Consider the following 27,927-nt stretch of genomic DNA (forward strand, 5'->3'; position numbering starts at 1 on the left):
AAAATATATTTTACGGTGGGGACATAGGGGAGAAAATAACTTTCCCATTAAATGAAAATTTTGGGATTTTTCTGGTATTTTTACAGTGTAAAAACAAATTTAAGTATCGTGTTTTATCCTGAGCATTTCTCTATAATTGAAAAATATTATTAAAGTAAACCAAAATTTATGATTTTTACCCAAAGTCACGGTGTCCTCCCCTACTGGTGGTGTTGGAACAAAACCACCTTCAGTGACCTTCTCAGAACTCTCGTGAGCCATCGCAGCCATCTTGCAAGTCATTGTGAGAATTGTTGTTGAAAGGGTATAATCAGAATCTTCTCACACAGGTGCGAAGGTCGACATGTCGGAATTAAGTCTGGAGAACAAATTAGACGAGGAACAATCAGATCTTTGCATCGAAGACATGGAAAAGACTTTCCCTCCAGGACCTCTCGACTGCTACAGAAAGCAAGCATCTTTTGACTGGTTTCAGATGAAAGTGTTTATAGATGGCGGAGACGATGTAGTCAGATTTAAACAGAATATATGGAAAACACTAGAAAAAGACCCGTTGTTTGATCGAACAAACGATAGCAAATTGTCTTTCGATGAACGCCGTCAACTTACAATGAAAAGATGTATAAGAATTGCTGAGTACGATTTTCTGACTGACAATCAAGTTATGGGTAACCCGATGTTGGCTCAAGCAATTAACGACACGTTAGGAGCTTATGATTGGAGCATGTCTGCAAAATATCTTTTGAACAGAACGGTGAGTAGGACTTAACCTCACTGATCATTTTTAATAATTTCTTCAATCGTCCCCTGACATTCTTCTAGCAATAGTTGTGGTTACACTAGCCCTTTTACCCATGGGTAACTAGCATTTTCCCACAGGTAAGGATGTTTTTGTGTGTAACCGCTTTTCCCAGACCGAAGCTGCCTTTGGGTTATTTCCAGGGATACATCAAAGAGAACAAAAGAATTTCCCATGACAGTTCCTGAACTGAAAAGTAGGGTTTATCTGCTCCCTGAGGTGGCTTGGCCAATCATCATGCAGAACATAGCTAACACAGGAAATCGCCTGCTATGCTCTGATTTGACCTCTGATACGCTTGGCTAATTTCGGGCTTATTGGTAGCACAAGGTGACATGGCAGGGTTTCGTGCATCACTGAACGCTAGTCAAAACGAAGATCCCTACTACAGCGGGTATTTCTTTGAAGCAAGGAACCAAACAAGGCCGCAGGGAAACCATACCGGTAATCCCCTGTATGATGTTGGCAGAGCTCAAAATCAGCCTCTACCGCACTATCCAGCGATGCTAAATCCCTATGCGATATATCAGAACCCGTTGCCCGGTACTAATAATCACCTTCAGTTTGAACCAGACAAGAACAGTGCTAGTCCAAGTCCAACAAGTCAAACCTCGAACAGAAGTGACGACCGCAACAAGCACAGTAGCTGGTCGTTAACCGAATCTAATTATATTTTACCCTGAGGGGAGTTCTTTTACTGTGTAACCGCATCCCCAAGGGTAACATGAAACCTGAGCTAAACCGAACCCAAGCCATTTACCCTCTGGAAGGCCCCAAACCCAAGGTGTGTGTAACCACAACTAACATAATGTCATGCCTTCAATCATGCATTCTGTCAATCATTCTTTCTCTTCAATCAATAGCAATGTTTACTGTTTGCATACATTAGCTCTGGTTATACTACAGACTTTTTTACCTGGGAAACTTGACTTGTTGACAGTTTACCTGAGGAGACTTAATTTTTGAGTGTGGCTGATTTTTCACAAGGTAATTTACCTCTCAACGATGCTGCAGGTCAGAGCAAGTTGTAAATATATTTTTATTTGAGATTTGATATTTCAGTTTTAGGGTTTAGAATTTTTTTTAACCGAGCAATTGTTTCTATTACAGAAGCCGTCTTTATGCTCAAGATGAGACAGAGCCAATATTTCTATAACGAGTATTTGTTCAATTTTTGGCACGAGATCGTAACAAGCCAACCAACCTCTTTTCCTGAGTTAAGGGTGGTGCCTACTAATACAGAAGTATTTTTATGCAGTTTATGACTATGTAGGAAAAGCAGATCTTAGCAAGGGCTATTGGAATCCAAAAATAAAATTGGGGGTAACCTCACATTTTTCAGAGACATTTCTAAAAAGTGCCAAAATATAAAGCAATGTATGGCAGTTTTTCCAAAATTGAAGCTTAATTATCTCTGAACATGCAATTGGTTACCCCAAATTTTCTTTTTGGATACCAAGAGCACTTGCTAAGTTCTGCTTTCTCCACATAGTTTTAAACCACGCAAAAATATCATGTGTTAGTGAGCATTACCCATAGGAAATCCGACTGTCTCGAGATGCGCAGAACGTATGCACAGTAACAATAGTAGGTGTTGTCCTTAACTCATCCTAACCTACAGCACCTTCTCACACCGATTCAATCATCCATAACAGTTGATTTCAGCTTACCCTTCCAGAATTTTTCTCCTAGGTAAAATGAAACTCAAGATGGATTTACATCTGGAAATTTTGGTGAATTTGCCCTAGGTAAATCGGTTTTACCTAGGTAAGAGTCTGGAGAACGGATGTTTTATGAGTCAAATGAGTCATGAGTCATGAGTCATGTGTCATGAGTCAATGAGTCAACAGGTCGGATCAGCGGTTTTTCATGAAAAAAAAAAACAAATGGATAATGAATACCAAGTCATTTTTCTTCCTGATGATGGAAAATCTTGGTCAATGCAGGACAAAAGTAGATAAAACTTCTAAGACTGGATACGACAAAGCAGTGGCATGGGGGACAATGCAAGTGGGAAGGGTGAAAAAGAGTGATTTACGGTTAGGGTTTCCCCTTTCCAATTTACACCAGCGTGACAAACTAGTCAGTAACTTACCGATACATATGTAAAAGAACTTTCCTTGGCACTCGCGATCGATTTTCTACTTCAAACCCGGCCAAATCATCAATACACCGAATGTCAAAGAACAACTGTTCACAGATTTGAGTCTTTGAGCACTGGGAAACTCCACACTGAGGTTTAACTCAATTTACTTTTTAAAAAGCGCTGTGTTTAAAGGGAATTAAAGACTTTCTTCCGTAGCAGTCACAACAGTCATAATTTGGCCGCCATATTTTTTGCTTCTGATCCGGTACTACGCGGCAGGGCCTGGGAACTGCAAACAAACAGCCCGGGTCGAGATTTAAAGGCAGCAATAAAACAACTAGCCAAATAAGTAAACGTAACGCATAATTTTATTGTTTCTACAGAATTTTTTTTTAGACCTGACTCATTGACTCATTGACTCATGACTTGTGACTCATTGACTCATGTGACTCATTAATACTTTACACTCAAGAGTCTGTAGTGTGACCATGGCTATTGTTTGAATTTGTTATTCAGAGGGAACCATTAATCAACATTAAAGAAGTCTTTATTATTTTAATGTGCATCTGGTTAGCACATTATTAAAACGATACAGTGGAACCTCGATTTAATGAACCTCTATATAAAGAAGTCCTCAGTATCCAACTCTGTCTTATAAATGTATGGAACAGAGCCTCGGTATAATGAGGAATGTAATAAATCAATTTCCCCTTGTCCCTTGGCACTGTGTTAAATAAAGGCTCCACTGTACATCACTAGTTTGTTAATCACCCTTCTGTTAGTCAATCCTCTCAACCATTCTTTTAACTACTCAATCATTTGTTAACTTTGCCAATCATTCTTTTTACCATTTTTTCTCGTTGATCATATCAATCAATTTGAATTTCTGTCAATGAATTTTACCAAAACTTTTGTTATCTGATTCAGATGTTTGCTCGTTTGCTAAAAACATCAAGCACACATGAGCATATCCAGGAACTTGGGAGCAAAGCTGAACGTCTTGAGGTATTTGTGAAAAAAAGTTAATCAGCTGTATACCTACATGTAGGGCCATTTTTAGATAACTTCTTCTGCACCTGTAAAGTATGATGAATCCCAGGTATTTTCTCTTCAGAATCATTGTCATCGTCAGCATCCTTTTGTTTTGAGAGACAACGGTGTGAAAACACCATGGGTGGTCAGTTGTGGGATGAACACGTTTGGGTGGGGTTGTAAATGCTCTGGTGACTGCCACTTCCTCCGTTGTACCAACATCTTGTGATATCACTTAAGTGGGAATCGGTTAGAAATTCATAATCCATCATCGGAAACAATCGGATTGTCCCAACCGATTGATCATTGATTATAATCAGACAAATTTACTGATAAGAACTCCATGCATTTTTCCCCTGTATACAAGTCAAAGTGGCTTGATGTTCGTGAAATAGTTACATAATATTCCCATAATTTTAGCCTTGTATTACACTCAGGATAATTTTGACTTTTTGAGTGCACAAAAAAAAAACCACATTAACGCACACCAGGATTAGTATTTTTCTTTCTTAAAGGGACTATTCATTTTTCCACGATGATTGATTATGCCTTAATTGTAATAGATCATCAGATCGGTAAGAGTTTTCGATCAACTTTCAATTATAATTGATTATCGGTGCACCACTACACTGGAGTGACCTCTCCAGGGTGATACAAGACCTGAGTGTGTGGTATAAAGGTCCTAGGCTGCTCACACATTAGGATCCCCCTCTTGGCTTTGCTGACGACTCCAAGCTAGGGAAAGGAAGAGCCAATACACTTGGTGCCAGTGCGGCTGCACGAGTTGCCAGAAAGAGGTGGAGTATACCTTGCAAGCACCTTAGAGGCTCCACTCCCGATTTTCTGCAGGGGTTTACTCCCTTAACCTGCACATCTCCTGAGGCTACCTTCAAGGTTGTGCAGTGTGAAAATGGCATGTTTATCGTGGAGCCACCACTAGGTAGGTTGCCGACCAAGGGTTGTGGGACCCTTTATTGTGACCCTAACAGAGGTGGCTGAGGGGCTGGTACTTTCCAAAGCCAGGTGCTACCCTGGACTCTGGTGGGTGGATGCATCCATATCCCTGGGGTAGGATGAAGCCTATGTTTGTTGTACCTATCCCATGCCCATCAAAGGATGGTTAGGACTTTTCTTATCTGCCTTTGGTGGCTTCATGAATCCCACTCCAGTAAGACTTACTTTAGTCTGAGAGAATAAACTTAAACTTAAACATAATGTATTTTTTAAAAAAATGGTCCGATACTGAAGCATAATACCCTTTGCTGGATGAAAGGGGACAAGTGATGATTTGGCATTTAGAATCCCAATTTCTCTAAATATACTCTACTCTAGCCTACAGACTGGTTAATAATTACATTAGTGTATAGTTTATTTTGTGACCTAAAGGGTTGAATTCAATGAATTAGCAGTACCTAACTTATAAAAAATGTTGCACTTTGAGCCGAAGTGCTCCACATGGCTTCAGCTAAACCCAGTTTTTGAATTAGCCTTACCCCAAATATTTTTTTGTTTTTTATTTTTTTTCCATAATGTCATGCAGATCTTTGGCTGTTTTGCCCTGACTGAATTAACTCACGGAAGCAACACCAAAGGTGTTCAAACAACAGCAACATATGATCCATTTACTCAGGTGAGAGCACAGTTAACATTCATTGTTGTGCACTTTTTAACTCGTGAATGCGCGCATGCGCAATGAACGAGTTATAGCGATAGCTGACTCTCGACTTGGTCGATCAGTCGATCAGTCGATCAGTCGATCAGTCGATCAGTCGGTTTTGTCGTTAACTTTCGGGCGTGCGCAGTGAATGAGTTTTAAATTCAATTAGTGGAAAAAAACACGCGAACATTTGTTGTTCATGGCGCATCAGGAAATTCTTATTCAATATGTAGAGAAAAATTTGACGATCATTTAGTGCAAGAATGGCGATTTTTCGTTCAATCTGAGCAAAGTTTCAAGTTTTTTCAGTTTTTCAGAAAGTCCGGGGTCGTAAACTCAATTAGTGAAAAAAAAAAAAACGTAAAAATTTGTTTCACGACGCGTCAGAATTCTCTCATTCATTCTGTAGAGAATAATTTGACAATCATTTTAGTGTAAGAATGGGGATTTTTCGTTGAATCTGAGCAAAGTTATAGGATTTTTTCGTTTTTTTCTACGAAGTGCGGTTTCTTTTAAGAATTAAAAATAATTTAATTTAGAAATAATTTAATTAAAAAATAATTTAATTTGTCAGTTTTCACGCGAAAGCGGAACGTGCCATTGACGTCGTAAACAAAATTATGCAAATTTCTGGTGAAATGAACACTTTTAAGATCTAGTCAGCTTTCATAGAGGTTTCAAAGGGAAAAAATGTTTCATTTTCGAAATTTACAACTGGTAATTTATGGGAAAGCAAAAGGACGCGGTCGATAAATAATTCTTATTTAGCAAGAGCTTGTCATAGTTCATTATTTTTACTTGAGGATTGCGTGGACTGAACTCCAAAGGAAAAATTTCACGCATTTATGTCGGGCATGAATCGTAATGCGATACTTTGTTGAACATATTTCCCTTTGTGAGATCGGCTTGCCCTACAGTAATTTTGTAATTTTAATTCCCAAAAAAACTTCACTTGCCCATCGGGCAAGTGATGGTTAGAATCCACTAGCCCGATCGCGAAATCCAGTAGCCGCGGACTATCACACGAATTTGCATGACGTAGCTGCACATGGCGTGCTCCTATAAACTTTGAATAAAAAAAATACGTGATATTTTTTAATCGGCGCATCAGAATAATCGGCTTATTCAATCTGTACAGGATAATTTGACAATCATTTTAATAGTACAAGAATGGTCATTTTTCGTTACATAATCGGGCAAAGATATAATTTCTTTTAGCTTTTGAGGAAGTTTCCGTAGCCGTCTAAATTGCAATTACTATGTGTCATCTGCATTCACGAGTTGGCTCACAGGAGCCTTTGATTTCTTTTACTCTTGAGGAAAATTATTGAAAGAAATAATAAGGTAATAACAGACTGTTCTCTTTTTATGCCCATACAGAGTGTCATGACTTGAATAAGACATTACCTAGTTTACAGAATTTAGCGTGACTTACTTCCTTGTACCAAGAGGGGGGTGAATAGGTCTACGGATCGGCGGATTTGGTAAATATTTTAGCCCGGATTCTGGATTCAGAGTGAAATATTAACGGATCTGCGGATCCTATGATCACAGCGGATCGCGGTTTTTTATCCAGTTTTGGGGCCCGGATTTTGGATTTTGGTTGTTAGGAAGTTCATGTTTGCTCTTTTTTCTCGTATCTGCAAGATTTTGTTTCAATACAGTTGTTTGATACATAAATATTTCGTTGATAGTCATCCTCAACGCTAAAACACAATATCACGCAAGGCAACTCCAACAACTGAAGTCGCCCTGTATTTCGCGTATCATCTAACGCGGCAAACAATTTGCGGATTCAGATTTAGTTGATTTTTTGAGCGGATCGACGGATTCAGCCATTAATTTTAGCAGATCGGCAGATTTACATACCCCTATTCACCCCCCTCTACCAAGCATTTACTTCAAGGTGATCTTGTTTCTTGATAGGAGTTTGTCATCCATACACCCAACTTTGAGGCTACAAAGTGCTGGGTCGGTAATCTGGGCAACAGTGCGACCCATGTAGTTTTGTACGCACAGCTTTACACTCCTGATGGCAGATGTCATGGTCTTCACTCATTTGTGGTCCAGGTGCGCAGCGCTGTTGACCTTTCACCCATGCCTGGGGTGACTGTGGGAGATCTTGGACTGAAACTTGGTCAGAATGGGCTGGATAATGGGTGAGTTAAGTGGATATTACTTGTCTTTTATAGAAACCAATATATAGCTATTTGATAACAATAATTGATAGGTTTATTGTCTTTGGAGTTGGAAGCGCAAAGTTTCGATTGAACCAACAGTCATAAAAACAGAGGGTTTTTGTTGGGCTACGTTGTTCACTGCTTTTTTTTTTTTTTTTTGCTTTGTTTTCTTTAGTAAGACTAAATTTACTCCATGTTGTGTCTCTCAACCCTTGTGTACAGTTATACAGTCAACTCTCCTTATAGCAGACACCCTCAGGACATCGTTTAGTGTCCGTAATAGTGAGAGTCCATAGTAGTGGGGTGTGGGGATCAACAGAGGTGGCGGCCTGGGGCTTGAGATTCCAGTTATTTATGAGTTATGTGGCGACCCACAATATCTTGTAAGACTGGACAAGCTTATCAACAGTAGCGAATCATTGGGAATGGAGGTGAGGGCTTAGTCTCTCCCAAAGAGTCTGGAAGGAAAAGGCATAATCTGAAGTGCAAACATAGAGTCTCAAGAGATTGGTGCGAAAATAAACATTCCAGAAATTGTTTGAAGTGTGTTTTGATAAATGATGAATATCAGACTGCAATATTATTTATGTTACATGCGAAGTTCATGGTGTCCACTTTATCGAGAGTCAAAACAATAAAATTGTTATGTTTGTACCACGAAAGTGTCTTTAATTCCATAATAGTGAGAGTCCGTAATAACGGGATTCAGTTTCAGTTAAACCCTTATGGGATCTGGATTTTGTCTGTAATAGCAAGTGTCCATAATAGCGGGGTGTCCACAAGGCGAGAGTTGACTGTATATAGAATTAGTTATTGATCAGCGCTAGGGACTGTTATCAAAAGTAGGGGGAGTAGTAAATACTCTAGTCATTTCATTCTGCAAACCTTGGTGAAGCTCTGACCATATGGATGAGGATCAATTAAGGTGGCCGAACACAGTTTTCAAGTATACAGGTGTTAGTAAACATTATTTGAAAACTACGTACTTCTGAGTACCCGAAATTAGCATGGTGCAAAATTAACTAAGAAGGAATAAATTTTGATACTTCTTGTTGAGCAAGGTGCTGTTGCCATGGCAACACAGCAAGCTATTAACCGCCCACAAATAAAGGTTTTTCTTAATTTTTAGAAAATGCACTCGTTAGATTTTTTCCATTTTTCGTATCCAGAAAAACTCACAAAATACTGACATAGTGACGCTGCTTTCATGTAATTTTAACAGAGAGGTCTCCTGTAAATGTTGGTTTTGCACTTTAATGTTTTTTGAAGACACCCTCTGTTAGATTTTGTTTTTTGTTTGTAGGTGAGTTACGCTTTTAGAGAACTACTGTTTTGTCATATTTCACGAAATTGTAACAAGCGGTTCCTTAGAAAACAGTTCATTTCTATATTTAAAACAACCAGTCACAATTTTTTGCTCAAATGCGCATGCGTGGCTTTTAATTAGATTTTCTCAGCAAAGATGAAAAGCGTACAAAAAGGCTTAGCTCTTCATGAAATCACTTTTTTTGTTAAATGAAGAAGGATTCACAAACAAGAAACTGAGTTATTTTAAGAGCTAAACTTACCTTTGTGATCCATTAAGAATAAAATCGAGGGATCGATAGTATTTGCTTACCACAACCCTAGCGCACGCTTAATAGCATCACTAGCAGAATCTGTAAAGCGCACGCAATTTACTGTGTTCGGCCACCTTAACAAAATTATACAAGGTCTAACATGCAACTGTTTTTCAAACTATCAATGAAAAATCCAATTGCCTAACCATTTATGTTACATGTACATTTGAATATTCCAAATAAAATGTTCCTCACAACATTTATTTCATTTTGAGGATACTTGTTTTCTTATTCCCCATTCTTTATCTTTGGAAATCACTAGCTAACTTATATAAAAGGAAACAAGGTGATATTTCAAGTTTTAAAATTAATGTTCTTCAGAAGGGTATTTTCAAGAGGGGTATTGAAATGCAGGAGGGGTTAATTGAAGTTGATAGAGAGTTGCTACATGACAAATTTTTTCCTTCCTTTTTTTTTTACAGTTTTGTATCATTCAACCAAGTTCGGATTCCACGAGAGAACCTGCTGAATAAGACAGCAGATGTAACCCCTGAAGGAAAGTATGTGACACCGTATAAAGACCCAAACAAGAGATTTGGTGCTGCATTGGGTGCTCTGTCTGGTGGACGGGTAGGGATAACAAGTATGGCTGTCACCAACCTGCGATTGTGCATTCCCATTGCAATAAGGTATCAAGTGGTATTAATTTTATAACGAATGCTTCCTAGTCTGTGAATTACCAACATTGTGCAGAGGTGTAAGGTATTACTTGTTAGTGTTAGCTTGTTGGCAGAATGTAAGATCTCACATTCTGCCCATAAGATGAAACTAATGAGCAAACCTTGTACCTCTGCACCTTTTCCCCTACTAATCCCTAATAGTTATTATTCAAAATTTTTATTACATTCAGATCATTATAAAGCGTCCTTCTTAAAAAAACTGAAGCCAAGGGCCTCAAACTAAGCAGTTTGCAAGACACTCTTTGCTTTTCTCAAATTCTGTAAAAAAAATTTTCACACACCACAAAGTGGGTCACGTAAAGTCTTTAAGCTGCAAAGGGCCTAATGAATCCTTAGTCTCTCAAGTCAGCAATACTAGAAATTTCACATTAATTTTAATGTTTTAATTTACAACCCCCTTTTGGAATTGAAACTAAGAAATTAATGCCACGGGAATGAACTTACAGATGATAAAAGCTTTCCCTTCATAGACTCCAAAGTCAGAAGCATCTTGTAGTTGTCTTCTGTCTTGTACTAACAGTGTTTTTTGTTAAATTAATCAAATAAATATTTCAAATAAAAATGTTGTTGTTAAGAGTGGCATTTCTGGAATCTAATTTCCGCCATCCATTTTCTTTCACTGATTTTAAGTTTTATCAATGCTTTGGACCATGAACTATATTTTTAAACCTGTTTCAAATTCTGCACAAGGTATTCTGCTGTACGGAGGCAGTTTGGTCCGCCTGGGAAAGACGAGATTCCAGTTCTGGAATATCAGATGCAGGTTTGTAAAGCATGGAAAGAATCTCACATCTTGCATGCATATTATACCCCACCACCACCACTTTTAAAAAATCCATAGTATCTCACAAGCTACATAGAGAAAAGAACACAGGCTGAGTTTGCGTAGCCCTTAAAATGTATTGTATCCAACACTCTAACTTCACAAAATGTATTTGTGCAGTTCCATAAAAAATCCATACCCATCCCACGGAAGGTCATTGGAAATTCCTAGGGGAAGGGGGGGTCTTAAAAGTCAAAATTTTAGAAGCAAAGTATGAAGCTAAACTGGAATTTCCTAGAGGGAGTGGGGGTGCAAAACAAAAGACCTTCCATGGGGGGAGTATCAGGGCTCAATGTTAGCGGCCAGCTGGTCGCATATGCGACTAGATTTTTTATTTTGCGCCTGAAAAATCATATGTGATCGCACTCACGCGCCTAAAAACGCCCAAGTTCAGTGCACCTGAATCTGGGCCACTTTGATTCCTCACCTGACAATTATTGTGTACTCTGCCTGATTAAACACGAAACAGAAGCTTGAAATAATAAATTCAAATGTGGATGTAACGCAATTAGGTTCCACATAATAAAGTTACACCGTTTTTCTTGCATCAGTGTGTGTTTTATTTGTTGTTTTCCCAAGTCCATTTCTTGTCCGTGTTTCAACCCACCCCAGACTCTTCTCGGTTTTGTGACCGCACTGCTGACACGTACGAGTGGAGGCAACCTTCTGAAACACGTGCTTCCTGCGCAATTTAGTTCGCTTTGCCGATATCAAAGAGACAGGAATGTCTAAAAAATCTGGGTTTAGAGACTTTTTTTCTTCAAGGCAAGCACAAGTGTTACGTATTTCCTGTGAAACAATGAATTTTATTTCAGTTAAGTCAATGCGCAGTCAACAATGTAATTTATTCTCTTTTTCGAAACGCTCATTTACAAAAAGACAATTTATTCTCAAACAGCCGGCTGCTGCCTTCCAACACATTTGACCCAACTACAGCAGTTGTGAAGTGGTTAAACAGTGGGCAGAGATCAAGGCGACCTAACCTTTCCTACAGAAATTAAAGTGGCCAGATAAATTAGTTTCAGTTGGTGATCCGTGGGACTTGAAGCATTTCGTTTGATCGAAAGGATTCAATAACGTTATTCCTCACCTTCGTTTTGTCTTATTACATTGTTTAACGTACCATAACATGTAATATTCTAAAAAATGAAACAGTATTATTGCTATCGCAAACGTACTGTAAGAGACTGAAAGAAACAAACACATGATTGAAATAAAACATTACCATGCTGGTAAACGATTGGCAAGCGAAAATAAGCAAAAGAAATGAACAACGTTTGGGTGACACCATTATCAATGATCACTGATAAAATGTCTGAAGCTTCTTTTTCTTTTTGGAGCTATTTTAAGTTGTGCTCCTAAAATTTTTAGCTGCGCGCCTAAAATTTCGGCAGTGCGCCTAGAAATTTACACCTGGTAGCACAGGTGCTCCCAAAGTCAAACATAAACTTTGAGCCCTGAGTATGGATATTTTCTGGAACTGCACATTACACTTCTGCCACCATGTCGTTTTCACCACATTACCTGGCTGTTCTTAAAATTCATCCACTTCTGCTGTCATGTTATAGTTTATATTTTAATAAAATTGAAACAAAATTCAAAATGCTATTATTTTAATTTTATAATTTTAGGAATTTTACCATTAGACAGGTAGAGGCATTGGGTGAATTTAAAACCAAACTTAAGTGCCATCTTAAGCAGTAATGCCTACGGTACATGCTGCGTTTATAACTTAATTATTTGTCTAGTCTTTTTTTTGTTATGTTTCAATGTTTTGTCTTGTGCTGTGTCAGGGCTCCATTAAATTAGCTCTGCTAAATTGGATGCCCCTGGATAAATATTGAATTAAATAAATAAATTTTCCTTTTGCTACCCGTAAAAAGTCATTAGTTTTTAGCATCCCATTCAAAAAGAGAGCTTATTAGTTGCTTTTGATGCCATGTTATTTCTTACCAAAAGGAGCACATTCTATGTACTGCCGTCACATGGTTGTCGTCCTGTATGCAGTATCTGTCCTTAAAATAATAGCATCATGTACCCTGCCTAACAAAGAAATTAACTTGCTACCTCAGCTGCCCTATAATTTTTCCTCATCCTGGCTACGAAAAAAGCAAACCCACTTCTGCCACCATGCCATTTTCTTTCCGTGACCAATAGCTTAAAATAATTTCATAGTATTACAGATCCTACTTCAATTTCAAGCCTCTGCATCCTATGTCCCATCTACAAAAGCATGCACTTTTCATGGCTGTCATTTTTTTTAATTTCAGCAATGGCGACTTATTCCCAAGCTAGCGGCAACATATGCTTTAGCTTGTTTTGCGAGGACTTTCTTTATGAACTTTATAGAACTGCAAGTTGGCATGATGCTGGGAGAAACAGGTGAAGCTCAAGTAAGTTGTAAAATAGATAAAAACAGTTTGTTGAAGTGTTAATGGAACATAGTGCATAGTGCTAATAATAATTATTATTAGAGACACATTCCAATCAATTCGGGGTTTTTTATCTATTGAATGTAAAAAGTCCATCAATTGAAATTTGGAAGTGTTTAATGAGGAAAAGGCTGTACACATCCAAAGAAAAACTCTTGGAGCAAGTGTAAGAACCATCAACAAACTCAACTCACATGTGAAAAAATCTGTTTTGACATAGATTTCACATTATGGCAGCTTAGCCATCAGAAGCAGTTAATAACAAATTATGAAATTTAAACATACATAGGATGGCCCCAGGATCATGGCACAAATTACTTATAATTGCTTAATATAACATGTTATTTTAATTATTGTTTCGTTTCATTTTCTTAAACAGGATGGCTTAGACTTTGTCCCTCTCTAGTCAGTTCTATTAAATGCATGCCACTTGTAAACAGACTAACCTTTTCATCATTACCACAATAACTAGAGGTTAAAACGTGTTTGTTTTTCTGCAGGCAGCATTGGGACGAGAGATCCATGCCTTGTCTTCAGCCAGCAAACCACTCGCAGGATGGATTGCGCAGACTGCTATACAGGAATGTCGAGAGGCTTGTGGTGGCCATGGTTACCTTGCAAGTAATGCTCTCTGCAACAACTCCTTCTGTATCAGAGAATTTTCTTTTGACTTTCTGATTAATTGCGATTTTTGTTTATTTTTCAGTCAACAGGTTTGGTGAGTTAAGGGATGACAATGATCCAAACTGTACTTATGAAGGAGACAATAACATGCTTCTGGGACAAACAAGTAACTATCTGTTGTCTCTTTTGGAAGCCAAGGAAAAAGGTTAGCTTTTGTAAACTGAGAAATGGGTACCTTTGGGGGTTTGTGCTTTCTGGAGCTGAAAAATGATGAGGTCCAGGTATTTCTAATCAGTCAGACAAGCAGCTGCAATTACTTTTCAACTGCTTACCTTTCATCTGGATTATATTTGTGTTGACTCGTTTAAATGGCATTTTGTAAGTTATAATTTATTTGCAAACTCATTTGGTGCAGATGAAGAAATAGTATTCCTGTCAATTCTTTTCTCTGTTCACTTGCAGAACTCATCTTCATTTTTAGTTGATAATTGAAAATATAAAACTTGGTCACTGTTACACTATACCTATCTTTACCTTGCACTTGGTCATTGGTGTCTGGACCTCACTCTTGGTCAATAACAACTAGACTATACATAGCTTGGTCGTATATCACTTACACTTACTCCTTGTCTTGCAAAGTGGTAATAATTTATATAAGCCACAATATACAGTCAGTTGTTATCTTGGAAAATGCCCCCAACCTGGAGGCCCAAGGTGTTAATTTCTTAAGCCCTTAATTTCCACAGACCAACTCAGCTTGATTGAACTGGCAAGCTAACAAACACATTCATTCTTCTACAAATGGACTCTGGAGGCCATAAAGGCAATCAAGCTTGGTTGTATTGCCACAATTGTGGACAAGACATGTAAAGAAAAATGTGCTTTTTGCACATATATTCCAGCAAGGAAAACACTAGCTGGAGAGAAGCAAACCTTCACTCCCCTCTCCCCCTCACTCAATGTTGCTTTGAAGCTGGGACAGCTGAATGATCCAGCCTTTCTTTTTAACTGCGGATCAACATTCAGTTGATGAAGGGGAGGGGGGACTGAGTTGTAGATCGACTACAAATTTCTCAACAGTTTTGTCCATGATTGCAGTTCCAGACCCATATGAAACAAAACCCCCAATCACTATCTCTGGATTTTTCATTACTGAGAGGGGAAGGGTGGGGGTTGGGGAGAGATGAGAGTTCTTGCATTCTTGTTGATTGATGCTTAATATCATTTTGTGCAGTTCCAGAAAATATCCATACTTCCCCCACAGAAGGTTTTTTGTTTTGCACCCTCCATCCCCCCATGAAATTCCAGTTTAGCTTCATACTTTGCTTCTAAAATTTTGACTTTTAAGACCCCTCTCCCTCTAGGAATTGCCAATGACCTTCGATGGGGTGGGTATGGATTTTATTCTGGAAGTGCACATTAGTAGTATCAGGGTGCAGGGCACAGCAAGCATCATCTTGAGAGGCCTCACTCTGCCTACTATGTACTGTATGATATCTTTCTGGGAGTGAAGTCATTTTTTTTTTTTTTTCAAACAGGTTCCCATATTTCCAGTCCAATACATTCAGTTGATTTTCTTAACAACATTGAGCAAATCATGGCAGAAAGTTTCCATGCAAGGACAGAACAGGAATGCAGGGACCCTGACTGTAAGTATTTTTCTTATCAAGCACTTACTCTCCCAAAATGGTCTTGACATTCGAGTCCCAAGCTCCACTACAGGGAGGCTCAAACAAGAGCTAGTGAGGAATTATTCGTTGTGTGGGTAGACACAAGGAAATTGCACCAATGAGTAAGTCAAGTGCATTTTTTGGGCTGTCAGTTGTGTAGGAGATACTCTTTTAGGTGAAAACTATTTGACTAAGAGCTATGCTACCCTGGGAAAATGCTGAAAAATACACTTAATTGTCGGTATGATATATAAACCTAACCAGCAGTTTCTTTTGTTTCTTGTTCGAACAAAAGATCTCAAAGTCACGCCGCCAAGAAAAACTTGTTTTTTTGCATACGTTATTTCTCGAAAAAGAAGCACAAACCAACGAAATAAAATACAAAGCAATATTTTTCCATTAATTTGAAGGCCACATGCGAAAATTCAGGCACTTTTGACAAAAAAAAAATTCAAGCAAATTTTCCACTTAGCATAGTTTTCCACCAAGCCCTTCAATTGAATAATGCCTGTTCTGCAGGTTAGCCCAAACTATCCCAGATCCCTTAATCATACCAGTGTTTACACAGTTTCTGGAGTGGGGAATTGTTTTGAGACAGCACAAAGGAGGAAAAACTATTTAGTAACCTTTATGTTCCTATTTAGTTCTAGTGGGAGCTTACCAGTGGCTTGTGTGTTATCTGTTGAAAGAAAGTGCTGCCAAACTTCGACAAGAGTTGTCAAACGGAAAGGTGGGTACATGCATTCGCTAGGTCAGCTGTGGACTTCCCAGTCAAATTGGTACCTAAAACATTGAGTTGAAATTCTTGAATGTGTGGTGCCTGCAGTCATCACCAAATCTACAAGATTGTCAAATAACAGGAAGGAAACTGATGGGTCAGATGTCAGTTTGAAGAAGGAATAACTAAATAAATATACTCTGTGTAATTCTGGTGTTCCCTGTCAAAGTAAAGTGTTGTTGTTGTTGTTGTGTTGTACACTTGTTGTCCTGATGTTCAAACAACTTTATAACTCAAAGCTGGTGAGGCTGATTTTTGTTTGCCATGTTGACTCGTTTCTTTAGCACGGTAACAAAGAGCCATAAGATATAATTTATCATTAGTTAGGAGAGTATAATATCAACTTTCAACCCCAGCGTAGTTGAAAGAACACGTTATTTTATTTGGGCCAATGTTTCGACTAGTACTTTTAGTCTCCTTCAGGATTATGTTTACGTTCAAATTGAAATTTTTAGAGCCGTTGTTTTCAGCTGTCGTTGTACGTAAGTCTGGCCCTGAGGTAGTACTAGTTGAAATGTTGGTCCAAATACAATTTGTCCTTTGTGGAAGTGTCAGTCCTGCAATCAGTTTAGCTTTTTAACACTTTTTTAACCTTTTTTAAGGACCCTTTCACAGCCAGGAATGACAGCCAGGTGTTTTATTGCAGGTCATTAGCACTCGCCTACATTGAGGTAACCTCTTTTGCCTTTAATTTGTCACCTATTCTCTACTTTTCAATAGATGCTTTGTATGTTACGTCTCGAGATAACAAAATCTGAACCGTTTCCTTTACAAAGTTCGTCATTTAGTTCAGTGAGAATTTCAAACATTCATAAACTTCATGAAAATTTTTGGAATCTCCTGATTATTTTCCGCTGGAGGCACACAGGCAACCCAAGGACTTGAGCTTGGGTTACCTGTGGGAGGAACGGCGTTGAGAATGGCTTACGATGGCCCATTCCAGTAAATACAAAACCCAACCTTTTTCAATCTGTTGTTAATCGAGTTTTACACATGGCAAACATTTCAATATGAAGTCCGTATAAAGAGGAATTATTAAAAAACGTTTACCATCTTTTTGGACATTTCTGCAAAGTGTTCATTTTCGCAGCCCTACTGACGCACAGTTTTAACATGATAATAAATGCATTCCACATCATAATGAAGCCGAGCCTCAATGCTTGTTACAGTCCTATTACATAAAAACCCTAATCTGAAAAACACTCTCTTAAAAGATAAGATTTTAATCTTAATTTAAATCAGTCCACAGTGGCCTGGAACACTGTTAAATGATACTTGGTAAATCGTTCCAAAGGCTTGGTGCGATGACCGAGAAAGATCTGTCGCCGTAAGAAGCCATTTTAGTCTCTGGGATAGACAACAGATTTGAACTACTTGACCGAAGTAGACGATGAGGCGTGCAATGAAATGAGAGCTTGTTTAAATAGACTGGAGCGAAGCTGTGGAGTGACCAAGAGAATTTTAAAAACTATTCTTTCTTTAATAGGAAGCCAATGGAGATTCTGTAATGTTGGAATGATGTGGGCTGACTTTTTAACTCTAACAGTTAGCCTTGCAGCTGTGTTTTGCAGCCGTTGTAGTTTCTCTAACTCTGAGGAGGGTAGGGCATAAAGAATACTGTTGCAGCAATCAAGTTTTGAAGAAATAAAAGCATGTATAAGCTGCTTATGTTACTAAATGTAACTGCATTTTGTTTCGTGTATTAACGTAACCCTTTAGCCCCTAATATCAGAACAAATTATCCTATCTTGTCCCCATACTTTTCCTATAAAAGTGCTGGGAAAAAAGTTAAAAATAAGAAAATTCAACTTGGGTGATGATGTGTTTAATTCTCGTGACCTTAAGCGTTGACTAAGCATTGAAATTACAAGGAGAGATTCAATGCTGATCACTGTTAGGGCTTAAAGGGTTAAAAATCTTAACAAGAGTCAAGGTTCTTTAAAGTAACCCTTTTTTCTGTTTTCAGTGCAAAGTGTTGAAGACGTTCAAAGAAGTTATTTTCAGTGAAGAAACTCCTCACGCCCTTAGACCAGTTCTTGTCAAACTGTGTTCCTTGTATGGTTTGTCTTCTCTAGAGACACATCTCACCACTTTATATCAAGGTGAGAACATTAATGGGCCATACTGCTGACGTATTATGTTCGGCATGTGCTGTTAGTAACGAGTAACACTTCATCACTTTTCTATGCATCTCTAACGAAATAGCGCTGGCGCTCGGCAGTAAGGACAATGCCTGAGGTCTGAGGCGAAGGGTAGTAGTAAATTTTAGTATAAATCTACTAGCGTTCTATTACGAATGTTGTTATCTTATTGGCTACGCTACTCACTATCTATTCTGTTTTAGTATAAATATACTAGTATTCTATCACGAATGCTGTTCTCTGATTGGCTACGCTACTCGCTATCTATTCTGTGATAGATCGTGAGTAGCGATTTTCAACAAAATGGCGGCTGCTTCGCCGCGTTTTCGAAGTGTCTGCGATGAGGATATAGATAATTTACTTGTTAAGTTTTGAACGACTAGTAGATTTATACTAAAACAATTAGATTATTCGCTCTCGATTTCTATGCGCGATAGAAATCTCGAGCTCATAATCTAATTGTTAAGTAGATAGTGAGTAGCGTGTGGCGTGACCTACTTATATCGTTATTCAATAAAAACGAGAACCTGTCTTGTTGTTAAACGGTAGAAGTTTCGAGCTAATAATGTAACTGTCAAATAGAAAGCAAGACTATCAAAAAGACGACAGTTCCCCCCGACGAAGGTTTGCTTTCCTAACCGGGCAATTTGTACACGTATATTTTTTTGGTTTATATGTCCAACGTTTTTGTTTTCGTCTTTTTTGCTACCTTAAGGACCAGTCTTGATCTTGGCGTCTATAATTTATTATCTCAAACACTTTACCGATCCAGGTTTGGATAAAAAGATCCGGCTTCTCTCAAGGATTTGCTGCTGTGGTCATGCCAACATTAGAGTTTTGAATATTTTTTTTTTCTTTCGTTTTTTTTTTTTTTTTTTTTTTTTTTTTTAAATTATTTTATTATACAATACTTTCCTTACATTTACAATACTTACAATACAGTACAATATTGACATGCCAATAGAAGACTATGTTAGAAACTATTTAGTTAGATTAATTACAAAGAATTACAGTACTTTAGGTAATATCTGACGGTTTACATGTACCTTTTACAAAACGGTTCTACTAAACGTTACACTACTAATAAAGACAAAACTAAGAGAAACAGCACTAACAGATACGTTATTACTTAATAAGAGTAAGAAAAAAAAATTACACCAAAAGTGGAACATCAAGGAAAAAGAAACTAAAGGGCCAAGAAATAAAGGGTTAATTATTATTATTATTATTATTATTATTATTATTATTATTATTATTATTATTATTATTATTATTATTATTATTATTTATTTATTTATTTATTTTTTTTTTTTGTTAAAGGAGAACCTTCAAATTATTCAAGTATAATCGTCTATTTTATGGGTTGTTTAAAGGAAAGATTAAGGAGTTATAATGACTGAAGTATTTGGTGCCACTTTTGCTGGAAAGCGTTTTGTGTTCCTGTAACAATAGAAACATGTTTTTCTACTTTTAAATTACATCTAACTTGATTAAGATATTCAATTAACGATGGTTTAACGTTCTTGTATTTGCAGGAGTAAATATAATATCTGCCAAGAAGTAAACAATGATTCAATAAGGAGGCGTTTTTATCTCCTTTAAGACCTAAACAGTGGCATAACGTTAAAACTTGTGAGGTTGGAATTAAATCAGCGGAAACGAAAAATAGTTCAACACTATTCCAAAAGGCCTGTGTGATCGGGCACTCCCAGAAAAGATGAAGCAATGTTTCCTGTGCTGTTTGACAGAAGCAACAGAGATTTGTTTCCGAAAGTTTAATTTTATACAAGAATGAATTTGTGGCGATTTTCCTATGGAGAAATTTGAACTGGAAGTTCCTTAGTTTCGTACTAACTGTACATAACCTAGGCAGAAGATAAATCGACTCCCAGTCCAAATTCTCCACGTTTTCAATTTCACAGTCCCTTAACCATTTCTTTTGGCTCCTTTCAGGGCGAGTACATTTTTTATTGATGAGGATTTTGTAGGCTGCCTGACTTGGTTTATTTGTTGAGTTTAGTATGTGGAGTACATTTTCTTGAATTTTTTTATCTGGCGATGTCAATTTTAAAGAACTCATAGCACTCCTGATTGCCGAAGTTACTCCACAGAATTCGAGGAAGGAAACAGGAAGGCAAAACTTGTCTTTAAAAGAGCTGTAGGTTAAAAGCCTTGAATCGCTTGTCATCAAATCATTGATTTTTAGCAACCCCGCATCAACCCATTGTTTATAGAAGATACTCTTGCCTGCGATTCTGATCAACGAGTTATTCCAAATATGGCCAGCACTAAATTCAGCTAGGGAGGCAAAGGAATCCTTATAGTTTAAGTCCGCCCACAATTCAATAAGTTCTTGGGTGAAAGCATCTTTTATATTGAGATTTCGGACATCTTTTGGTGACAAGTTACCGAGAAAAACCAACTTTCCGCCTACCTTAGACAAATGAAAATCGAAAAAGCGCTTCCATTTAGATTTAGAGTCATTTGAAAGATATTTAAGTATCCATGATATTTTTAAAGCCTTATTAAATTCCATTATGTCTAACATTTTTTGACCACCATCTTGGTAACCTGCTATCATTTCAGTCCGTTTAATTTTGTCGCCCTTGTAATCCCAAAGGAATTTGAAAAGAAGGTCATTTGTCTCTTTCAATGATTTTGAGCACGACGTAGTTGACGACATCACATAAACAAGTTGTGACGCAGCAAGAGCCTTGATAACTGCAATTTTACCGATCAAGGTTAATCTCTTGTTTCCCCAATTATTTAAAATTTCGCCTACCTTGTGAACTTTCTCTTCATAATTTAACTTCTTACTTTCTTCGTAATTAATGCAGAACCAAACACCTAAAGCTCTAACCTTGCTATCCGCCCATTTCAGATTTTTATCAGAGCATAAAATTTGGTTTGACCCTTTCTTGGAGCCAATCCATAGGGCTTCAGTCTTTTCACAATTTACTCGTAAACCTGAAACCTCACCGAATTTTTCCAATATATAAAACGAGCGCTGAAGCGAATTTTGATTACCATCCAAAATCAGCGTGGTGTCATCTGCATATTGACTAAGCTTACATTCAGTGCTGCCTACTGTGATTCCTTTAACCTCATTGTCTTTGCGAATTGTAGTTGCTAACACCTCTGCGCACAAGATAAAAATGTAAGGCGAGAGGGGACAGCCCTGCCTTACACCTCGACCCAATTCAAAGAAACCTGTCGACCAACCATTATTTATAACACAGCTTTGAATATCACAATAAAACAGATTTATCCACTTTATAAAGGAAGAACCGAAACCAAAATGATGGAATGTTTTCTCGATAAATGCCCGTTCGATAGTATCAAAGGCTTTCTCAAAGTCAACAAAGAGAAGTAGCCCGGGAATGTTCTTTGACTCTGTGTATGAGATGACATTATTAATCAAGCAAATGTTTTCTGCAATGGAGCGCCCTTTCAAGAAGCCAGTTTGGTCGTTGTCTACTAAATTTTCCAAAACAACCTTAAGTCGAGAGGCAATCACCTTGGAAGCAATTTTGTAGTCACAGTTTAATAATGTAATGGGTCTCCAGTTTTTTAGTTCTTGTAGAGACTTGTCTTTCTTGGGTATCAAAGAAATGATACCCCTTCTTTGCGTTATAGCAAGCTTACCCTTCTGATAACTTTTGTTAAGGCAACTTACGAGGAAAGGAGAGACATCCCCCCAGAACACTTTATAAAATTCTGCTGGGAGGCCGTCCGTTCCAGGCGATTTATCGGATTCCATTGATTTTAGAGCCTCGAGGCATTCTTTTTCAGTCATCAGTCCTTCGCATTTTTGCTTATTGATCTCATCAAGTGTAGGGTGTTCCTGACTAAAAAACAGATCGTCAGAAGATGTCACTGCGGTGTTTTTTGAAGCGTAAAGCGTACTATAAAAGCAATTGCACTCTTCTAAAATATCTAAGTCGTTCGTAACATATAAACCGTTACTCGCCTTAATCTGCATTATTGTTTTCCTCCTACAATGCCTGTTCTCTAAATTCAAGAAGTATTTGCTATTTTTCTCACCTTCATTGTACCATCTGGCCTTAGATCTAATTATGGCCCCTTTTGTTTTGTACTGCATGATACTCTCCAATTCATTTTTCTTCAATCTTATCTGTTCCTCAAGAACTTCTTTATCATTGTTTACATCCTGTTCCAATTGCCTTTCTAGGGCGGCTAACTCACGTTCAGTGTTTGCCTCTTTATTTTTCATCTTCTTCATTTTAGCTTTGGAATATTTCATTGAGGCATCTCTAATTTCAAGTTTCAACATTTCCCACAGCAACACTTCATCGACTCCTTCATCGTTTTCGTATTGGCTGACTGTTTCGGTGATTGTCGATTTAATAGCATTCACATAATCAACTTCACTCAAAAGCGCACAATTCAATTTCCAGAAACCTGGTCCTCTGGGATTTGAATGATAGTTGATGTCAATTTTACACATCGAATGATCGGTTTTGTACCCAGGAAAAATATCAGCATTTGAGATTCTTCCCGCGATACTTAAGCTAACCAAAAAGAAATCTAAACGACAATGTATTTCTGGTCTATTCCGTCTCCAAGTGTATCTTTTTTCCTCGGGGTTTAAGTCCCTCCATATGTCAGTCAGATCCAAATTATTCTGAATAGATTTAAGTTCTTTCAAGGAATTCCAGTGTGTTGTTTGCTTCCCACCCTTTTTGTCTTTTAAAATATCCAAAACCAGATTGAAATCTCCGCCGAGAATAATTTCCTCGCATTTAAATGACAACATTTGTTCGCTCACTGTTTTAAAGAAAACTGGATCATCTGTATTCGGAGCGTAAATATTGCAGATCGTCAAGGTCAGCTCACCAACTTCCAAATCAACAATAATGTATCTGCCCTCTTTATCACAGAGCTGCCTCAAGATTTTGAAGGAAAAGTTGTTATTAAAAAGAATAGCGACACCTAATTTGTTGCTCATCAGACCACTGAATAAAGCTGAATAGCCCCATTCAGCTGCCCAATTCTCAGAAGACTTTTCCGTACAATGAACTTCTTGTAACATATAAATAGAAAAATTTTTCTTTTTAAGCCAATAAAATAATTCTCTCCTTTTTTCATCATTAGCTAAGCCTCGGACATTAAGCGAAGATAAAGTTATTTTAGCCATCTATAAAGAAGTAAAGGAAAAAAAACTATTGTAGGTACTCCGATATTTGCATACGTCATTCGTACGGTTGTTAATCCTTTTGCAAAACTTGGCCATATACAAGACATACAGTGAAATAAAGACGAGTTTAAACAAATAGTTACATTAATTACAGAAAACATAAAAAGTATACTTAAGTTGGGTCCGGCTTAAAGGCTCCTGTAAAGACACTTGATACTCTGTTCACGGTTGCGGTCTGTATCTTTTACCATTTATGTACAGTTTGTCGTAAACCAGTTTTGTATCATGACCCTCCTTCTTTGCTTCTTTCATTGCCTTGATTAAAGCCTTCCGTATTTCAACGATCTCTCTCGGAAAATCCTGTGAAATGCCATAATTTGTGCCTGCTAGTGTACGGGCATTCGATAGTATGCGCTCCTTATCTTTGTGAAAGCTGAACTTTGCAATGATTGGGCGAGGTTTCTTGTCTTGCCTGACCTTGCCAAGGCGATGTGCCCGTTCGATCGGTATTTCATCAATTTCTTCCTCCATATTGAGGTTTCTTTCTAGGAAGGTGTATAGCAGAGTTTCTGTCGTGGAACTGGATTCTTGTCGCTCTTCGGGGATATTGTAGAAAATAAGATTATTCCGTCTGCTATGGCTTTCGAGCTTCACAGCACGTTCCTTTTCCACATCAACAGCTTGTGTTAATTTATTCACACTTTCGGTGAGCGTTGATAGCGTCTTCTGTTGAGCGTCGGCTTTCTCAGTCAAGGTCACTATGGACTTATGAGCAAACTCTAAGCTTTCTCTCAAATCGGAGTTTTCTTTCTCCAAAATACGCTGTTTTTCCTTGAGCTCTTCGATTTCCTTTATTCCAGCTAGAGCAATATCGAGTTTACGATTGATTTCTGTTAGCGTCGCCGCCATGGACGGATTCGTTTCGCCTGCCGTCAAAAGTTCGTCATCTGTCTGAGAGCCTTGCGTTGTCCTTTTTCTTTTACGACTATCTTGACCTATTTCCGCGGCGTTCCCCTCTTTATCTGACATTGTGTCTAAACGAAAGGAGCCCTCTTTCTACGCCATTCGAAGGATAAGTCGCAGAGCACAGAAAACAGCGTCTGTTCCTGTCGAAAGCTCGGCCCAGAGTTTTGAATATACATAATAGCCATTTTAACACATGCATGGCTTCTATTGCAAATGTAATTTTTGCCTTGATAATGTTGCTAAAAATTGCCTCTTTAACATAAGCGAATCGAAATCCAAAGTAAACAAACGCAATCAGAGTGCCCAGGTATTCCTTTCTCCTTTGATTAATGCAAACTTCCTCAATCAACAGGTGGTTTCTGTAGGTCAGTGAATGACGCGAGGATTGTCAGAGGAGCTATTCTCAGTCTTTGTTGCGAGGTGCGTATTCGCGTTCAAAGAACGCAATCCTAATTGCGTGTTGGTTGCTTTGTGTATTTCATACAGAAAAACTTGAAAAGTTTTGGTGTTGGGACTGCGGATTAGCAGTTCTTTTCTAAGTGAATGATGGATCGAAGAATTAATTCTGCAGTGTACGTTAAACTGCTAAAGTGAACCCATGAAATTCCTGCTAAGCATTAGCCCTAGTAAGGAAATGGGAGACCGCGATAAACACCATAATCACTCACGACTTGCTCCCGCCTGGCCTCGTAGTTCAGTCGGTAGAGCAACGGACACTCAGTAAGAATTTCAAGGGTTCATTTAGACTACAGAGTTAATTATCTGATCCATCATTTGTGTTCCAAGCGCTAGTAGTACAACATTCATTTGTGTCCTTTCTAAGCAGTCGATGCATGCACCATGCTTTTTCTCGATTTTGGAAGTCCTCTGACAGTCCGTTGCCGTTTTATTTCTTCATCAGTTGAAAGGCGAAGCTGTGGCTCTTGTTGACGCCTTAGCTCCTCCAGATTTTATCCTCAACTCGCCGATTGGCCACAGCAATGGAAAGGTATGGCAATAGGTTACAAAAAATCCACCAACCCGTCACTTTTATTCATATTTTGTCTGTAGCCCCTCCCCCCACGATTAGTATGGATTACTCGATTTCTTAGAACTGTTTTCGATTGAGTGTCGAAAGTAATTACGCGTTTGCTCTTGGTTTTGCTTAACTACGCTCTGTGATTGGTTGGAAAAACTCGCGCCACTTTGTCAACCAATGAGAAGCCAAACCAAAACCAATCGTGACTTGCATGCTCGCCTTTTCCCGCGCTTGGCGCCGGATACGTGCATTTGCTTCGAGTTCTGATTGGTCCATTCACTGTTTATGTATGTTGTGATTGGTCAGAGTTATTACTTTGGTTTTGGTTTTAAAACACTCAATTGAAAAACGCTCTACCAGGGGTATTCGGTAACCGTATAAAAAATAGAATTCTCAAACTCTTACTTACAATATACTCAGTTCTTAGGCTTCGGAAGAACTCAGTTCTGGTAGAAAACAAGTGATTTTAAGACAAAGATTAAATATTCATCTATTCGCGAGCATGCCGCAAAGAAATTTTTTTAGTCCCCGACTCATATCTCACGCTCCCGGTAAGATGAATCAGTACAATATTTAATCTTTCTTGTTCATTTATCGAGCTTAAGGTCGCCGTCCTCGCGTGTCCGTGTTCATTTGAAGGGAAAACGCGGATTGGTTTTCCTCGAAAACGCAACTTTTCAAAAACGCTTTCAGTTCCAGAGGAAATTTTTGAGAAGATCATCATTTTCGTGTTCTTGTGTGGACACCTGAAAACGATTTTTGAAAACGATGACGTCGCGAGGTAGAATTCAACGACCACCGCATCGTGGTCAAAAAGTTTTGTTTTCGGTGACCGATTTCATCGGATATGTGTGGACGACAGTTAAAAAACAAAAACAAGAAAACATTTGCGATTTAAACGGGCAAATGTGATCCAACAACGCTAAAAAAATTGCGTGTTCAAGCGAAAGAGATTCGTGTGGATGGGGCCTAAATTTCGCCATCTTTCTTTCTCAAACAACTGACAGCTTATCGTATCAAATAGAACGGGAAAAATTATATTTAGCGCTATGATTTTGTCTCTAGAAGAGAGTCTGAATTAATTGTTAACATTCGTCAAAAGTTGTAAATTATTTCTTTCGCCAGGCTCACGAAAACTTGCACGCGGCAATTATGCAGAACCCAAAGAACCGGGAGCGAATTTCTTGGTGGAAGGAATGTCGTCGAACTCCAGTTATCCAAAAGCGAAGCAAGTTGTAAAGAAAAGAATGCTTCTGATATGAACGTTGTCACTCCTATTCCTTTGGGAAAGGGACGGTCACCGTAACTGTTTAGTCTTTGGACAAACGCCTTACATCTGACCATTCAAATGAAAGCTGCTGAACACTACTTTCCTGTGGTGTCGTTTAGTTTACTCTACCAAGTGGTTCTGTAGATAAAATCCTGAAGTGTGACCATTCAAATGAAAGCTTCCGAGCAGTTCTTTCCTGTAGTGCTGTCTTATTTGCTGTGCAAGGTGGCTCTACTTTTGGAGTCTGTGGATAGAGAATCCTAAAGTGTGACCATTCAAATGAAAGCTACTGAGCAGTACTTTCCTGTGGTGCTGTTTATTACGCTTTAAAGGTGGTTCTAAGTTTTGAGTCTCTGAATAAAATCTTCAAGTGTGATCATTCAAATGAAAGCTATTACTTTCCTGTTGTCTGTTCATTTTCCAGTTTTTCACCAACTGGCAGTTTTAGAAAACTTATCCAGTTTGTTCCATGGTACTCTCTTTGTAGCATCGAACGTAGAAAGTGAAAGGAAAAAAAAAGCATATTTAATTGCATGTTTAATCGATATGAGTTCTCGATATAGTCGTTCATAATTAACATAAATTTTAAAGAAACCAGAAGTGGCCCCAGAAGTATCCTTTTGAGAAATTGAAAGACACTTATTTATATCCAATGTTCGTAGTTAATTTATTAAAGGTGTATAACTAAAGTCATCTTTTGCTGTTCGTATTAAAGTTATCCCCCTACCCCCCACAAACACCACTACAGTATATTGCAAAGAATAGACCATTTCCGATGTATTAAAATTCTAGCTTGGCTACGAGGGTTTTGGGAATAAAACAAAAGAAATTAATTAGTCATCTCTGAACCTCAATGTAATTTCTGTAGTTTTATTCCCCCAAACCTCGAAGCCAAGCTAGAATTTTAATATATCGGAAATGGTCTATTATTCCCATTTTCGTATCCTCTGAAGAAGGTTTTAAAAATCATGAAAGGGTTATCAGCTGTTGTGAA

General features: G+C 38.1%; 1 protein-coding gene and 1 pseudogene across 1 annotated transcript; both read left to right on the forward strand.

The window, feature by feature from the left end:
* Positions 1–27,927, forward strand: part of LOC146466047 (uncharacterized) — a 451,139-nt pseudogene that overhangs the window by 85,927 nt on the left and 337,285 nt on the right.
* LOC146466052 (peroxisomal acyl-coenzyme A oxidase 3-like) lies at positions 240–27,622 on the forward strand. The gene is made up of 16 exons (XM_085127829.1): positions 240–754; positions 3,813–3,890; positions 5,458–5,547; positions 7,501–7,733; positions 9,796–10,002; positions 10,744–10,816; positions 13,147–13,269; positions 13,809–13,929; positions 14,015–14,137; positions 15,471–15,581; positions 16,247–16,332; positions 16,983–17,051; positions 18,347–18,482; positions 24,998–25,065; positions 25,547–25,633; positions 26,789–27,622. The coding sequence occupies exons 1-16, from the start codon at positions 344–346 to the stop codon at positions 26,900–26,902; spliced, it is 2,130 nt and encodes a 709-aa protein (XP_084983955.1). The 5' UTR covers positions 240–343; the 3' UTR covers positions 26,903–27,622.

The sequence above is a fragment of the Pavona decussata genome, unplaced genomic scaffold (assembly GCF_977016875.1).
Source record: "Pavona decussata unplaced genomic scaffold, jaPavDecu1.1 SCAFFOLD_154, whole genome shotgun sequence".
In the NCBI taxonomy this organism is placed as follows: domain Eukaryota; kingdom Metazoa; phylum Cnidaria; class Anthozoa; order Scleractinia; family Agariciidae; genus Pavona; species Pavona decussata.

What these genes read in the sequence shown, in the direction of transcription:
- LOC146466052 (XM_085127829.1), top strand. Translation starts at nt 344, where the DNA reads ATGTCGGAATTAAGTCTGGAGAACAAATTAGACGAGGAACAATCAGAT. An exon ending in TTTGGAAGCCAAGGAAAAAG is followed by an intron (nt 14,138 to 15,470) that starts GTTAGCTTTTGT and finishes TTTTTCAAACAG; the next exon opens with GTTCCCATATTTCCAGTCCA. An exon ending in TAGCACTCGCCTACATTGAG is followed by an intron (nt 17,052 to 18,346) that starts GTAACCTCTTTT and finishes TTCTGTTTTCAG; the next exon opens with TGCAAAGTGTTGAAGACGTT.